The following is a 3730-nucleotide window of genomic DNA, read 5'->3' as shown; positions in this document are numbered from 1 at the left end:
GATATCCCGCTTTTTCTGGCGGAAGGAGCTTAACTACTCGGTGAAACGGTCTCCCAATCTACGTCGGGTCTCACCGAAATGCAGGAGGCCATACTGGGAGGATCGGACACAATAAATGGCCCCAACAGATTCACAGGTGAAGTGTCACCTCACATGGAAGGACTTTTTGGGGCTGTGAATGGTAGTGAGGGAGGAGGTGTAGGGGCAGGTGTAGCACTTGTTCCGTTTGCAAGGATAAGTGCCAGGAGGGAGATTAGTGGGAAGGGACGCATGGACGAGGGTGTCGCGTAGAGAGCGTCCCTGCACAACACATAGTGCGTTAAGGATTGATTCATGAGATGAACTCTGACAGAAGATCAAATAGAATAAACCCATTCTCTCAGCAGCTTAGATGAATAAGAAGCAGTTTCAATAAAACATGCAAGAATCTGAGGGATCAGTATGGATCATTAACAAGAGAAAACCTACAGATGATGGAAATTCAAGCCACTCACACAAAATACTGGAGGAACTCAGCAGGTCAGGTAGCATCTATGGAAAAGAGTACAGTCGACATTTCGGGCCCAGACCCTTCAAGACTTTTATCCTGATATTTACTCTGCAGAGATCCAGAAATAATCTAGAATGACCACGATCGGTGAGGAGGTTACCAATTTACAGTATATGCATACCTGTTAGTTCTATAGACTATTTACTGACAAAACTTTCCTTAACAAGACAAAGTGTGGCAAAGTAATAAAATGCCATTTTAACAGTATGTTGTAACCTAGGTATTAAAATGAATGTTGTTAATTCCTTTGTCAAAATATAAAAGAGTAAACATAACATATTACAATGCTCAATGGGATTGTAACTATTACTTTTTTTGCATTGTTGTAAATAAGTTTTAGTTTATTTGCCACCAAGAACAAATATTTATTACAGTACATAAATTGGTTCGAAGCAAGTCACTGGAACACAATTGAATGTGCCATTTCCAATTTGACGTGGCAGAGTGCCTGAATTTCGTTGGGAACATTTACTGTATTTAGGCATTAAATAAATGCATGTTATTATAGGCATGTGTGTGTTAGCTTCTAGGGGGTTGTTCGAATAATTAATAATATTTAATTTCTCATTGAGAGCGGGCCAACTTGTGGACATGTCGGCGTTCAGCTGCCGATGTTAAAGATTATACAGTAACTTTCCAGGGTATATTTCCAGTTTCAGAGTGAATGAGCTTTTAGATGGTTAAACCAACTCCTAACAATGCGTTTTAAGGATCAGAGGTTACAAATTGGCCGCTCTGAACATACACACCTGCGCTTATCACATCAACGCATTTATATCGCGGCTTTAAAGCAGTAAACGATCCTCACAAAATTCAACAATCAGCCACGTTAGGATATTCGATAAGCAGGTTCTATGCAGAGCGTTAAAAAGAGCGGGAATTGGAAGGCGTCTATAATCTAGAGCTGATTTCGGGGCGAGGGGCGTTGAGCTGCAGGTAGAGTCAGTGATTCCGATACATATTACAGCACCTTCATATAGTATGGTATCTTCCAAAACAAGATTATGACACTATTTCTATATTAATTCGGATCAAAATAACAAAAGTGTGACAAACGGATTTAAAATTCGACCGACAGTGTCAATACATCAGTATCAATTCATCAAACAGTTTGTGTTCCTTCATGCCAACGTATACCGGCGAGGAGGATAAATTCCGCACAATTGGTATACTTCCGTTCATCTGTCTTCCTGAGTATTAGTGTGTGATCCTTTCTTTTTGACGAGCGATAGTAAAATATCAAAGGCCTTGCTTGATCCTTCGCCTGTCTTTGCACAGCAGGGCTGGACGTACCAGTCACGGTCTGAGCAGCATCTCTTTAGGTGAAAGCGTCTGGTGATTTCCTCCGCAGAGAAAGCACCTTTAACATCCTGCTTGTTTGCTATTATCATCACCGGGATCCCTTTCAGACACTTGTGTTTCAGCGCCCGTTCAAATTCTATCCGGGAGGTCCCCATGCGCTGTGTGTCGGCACAGTCCACCACAAACACAAGGGCATCGGTGTCTTGAAAATAAAACGGCCAGAGCTGCCGCATCTTGGACTGACCGCCAACATCCCAAACTGTCAGGGCAATGCTCTTATCACGCGGCAGCATTTCCACATTGAATCCTACGGTGGAGGAAGTGATAAATTCAGTATTACTGAATTTTAGTTTGTACAATAAGGTGGATTTCCCTGCTCCATCCAGACCCAGCATTAAGATGCGAACGTGTTTCATTTTCAGTTCTCTGGAAGTCGACAAACCCATTTGGACTCAGAAATGTGCCTTTATGCTGTATTGTTCGGCAAGTTACCTCCGGAGCCTCGGAGCGAAAATGATCAAACCAGTTTCCGCACCTCGGCTTAGAGACAAGCTCATAAAAAAGCAAACACTTGCGGCTATTCATACACTGCCTCCCATTCAAATACTGTAAAAAGATTACACAATGTTTGGTTTGGGCGCTGATATTGATACAGTAAGCAGAAGGCTGCTTGGAGCAAGTATGTGGAATTTGGGGAAAGTCCACGTAGGTGACTCAGAGGTCACATGTCACAGTTGCTTACAGGCTTGGTAACTTGCTTGGAAAACGCATCTTCCAGCAAAAATATAAGAAAATAGGAGCGGGAACAAGGCCACTTGGCTCCTCAAGCTGATTCATCATTCAATACTATCATGGCTGAACTACCTCAGGACTGAACTCCTCTTTCATGCCAGTTTCCAATTGCTTTAATTTCCCTAATTTATAAAAAAAAATGCATACTTTATCTTTAAATGTCCCTAATGACCTAACCTCCGTAACCTTCTGGGGAAAAAGATCCCAAAGATGCAAAACCCTCTGTGAGAAATCTATGCAACTCAGTTTAAAATGATTACTTCCTGATTTTGTAAGTACATTACTGCATTTGAGATTCTGTCACCAGTGGAACTACCTCAACACCTACCCTGTCAATCCCTCATTTAATGGTTCTGTAAGTCACCTTTCACCCTTCTAAACTCCAAAGTATTTAGAATTAATTTCTTCAGTTGCTCATGTACGGACAGTATTCTCACTCCAGGGAGTTTTGTATGGATCTCATTTGGATTTCCTCCAGTGCTCACATGTCCTTTCTTAAATGAGAGAACCAAAACGGTGCACGGAATCCAAAACAAGCTGCGCTTCCCACTCAATTTTCTTAAACTATGAAATTCTATTATCTGTAGTTTCACAGTTTAAGAAAAAATGGAATGAAAAGATATTCTCAGCACAAGCAAACTTTCGAAGTGAAAAGCCAACTGGTGGAGGAACTCAGCAGATCAGGCAACGTCAGTGCAGGCAAAAGGATGGTCAACACTTTGGACTAGGACCCTGCAACAGGACTGGGTGTAGAGGGGAGATAGTTGGTAGAAAGAGGTGAGGCAGGGGCTGGTAGAACCAGCTGAGGAGGGGAATGATGGATAGGTGGAGGAGGGGAAGAGGTGGAGTTGGGGGATAGCTAGAAGCAGATCAGGAGAGAGAGAAAAATGGGGTTCAGCCTTCCGGCGAAGGGCTGGAGAACATAGAAACAGAAGCTGGAAGGTGATATGTGGTGATACAAAAACTGCACATACTGGAATCTGATAAGTAAGGAAGGAGATAGGTGGAACCAGAGAAGGAAGGGATGACAGGTGGATAAAACCAGTTAGAGGAGAGGCAACGAGAACAAATGGTAAAGTGCATGGG

At 42.5% G+C, this 3730-nt stretch overlaps 1 protein-coding gene across 1 annotated transcript; it reads right to left on the bottom strand.

The window, feature by feature from the left end:
• Window positions 1-908: 908 nt before the first annotated feature.
• Window positions 909-2349, bottom strand: arl14 (ADP-ribosylation factor-like 14). The gene has a single exon (XM_072254594.1). The coding sequence runs from the start codon at window positions 2296-2298 to the stop codon at window positions 1729-1731; it is 570 nt and encodes a 189-aa protein (XP_072110695.1). The 5' UTR covers window positions 2299-2349; the 3' UTR covers window positions 909-1728.
• Window positions 2350-3730: the final 1381 nt, after the last annotated feature.

Source organism: Mobula birostris, chromosome 4 (assembly GCF_030028105.1).
Source record: "Mobula birostris isolate sMobBir1 chromosome 4, sMobBir1.hap1, whole genome shotgun sequence".
Lineage (NCBI taxonomy): Eukaryota > Metazoa > Chordata > Chondrichthyes > Myliobatiformes > Myliobatidae > Mobula > Mobula birostris.
The sequence above is the reverse complement of the archived record's forward strand: the minus strand, read 5'-3'. Positions and strand labels throughout refer to the sequence as shown.

Coding starts and splice junctions, on each gene's coding strand:
- arl14 (XM_072254594.1), bottom strand. CDS start 2,298: ATGGGTTTGTCGACTTCCAGAGAACTGAAAATGAAACACGTTCGCATC.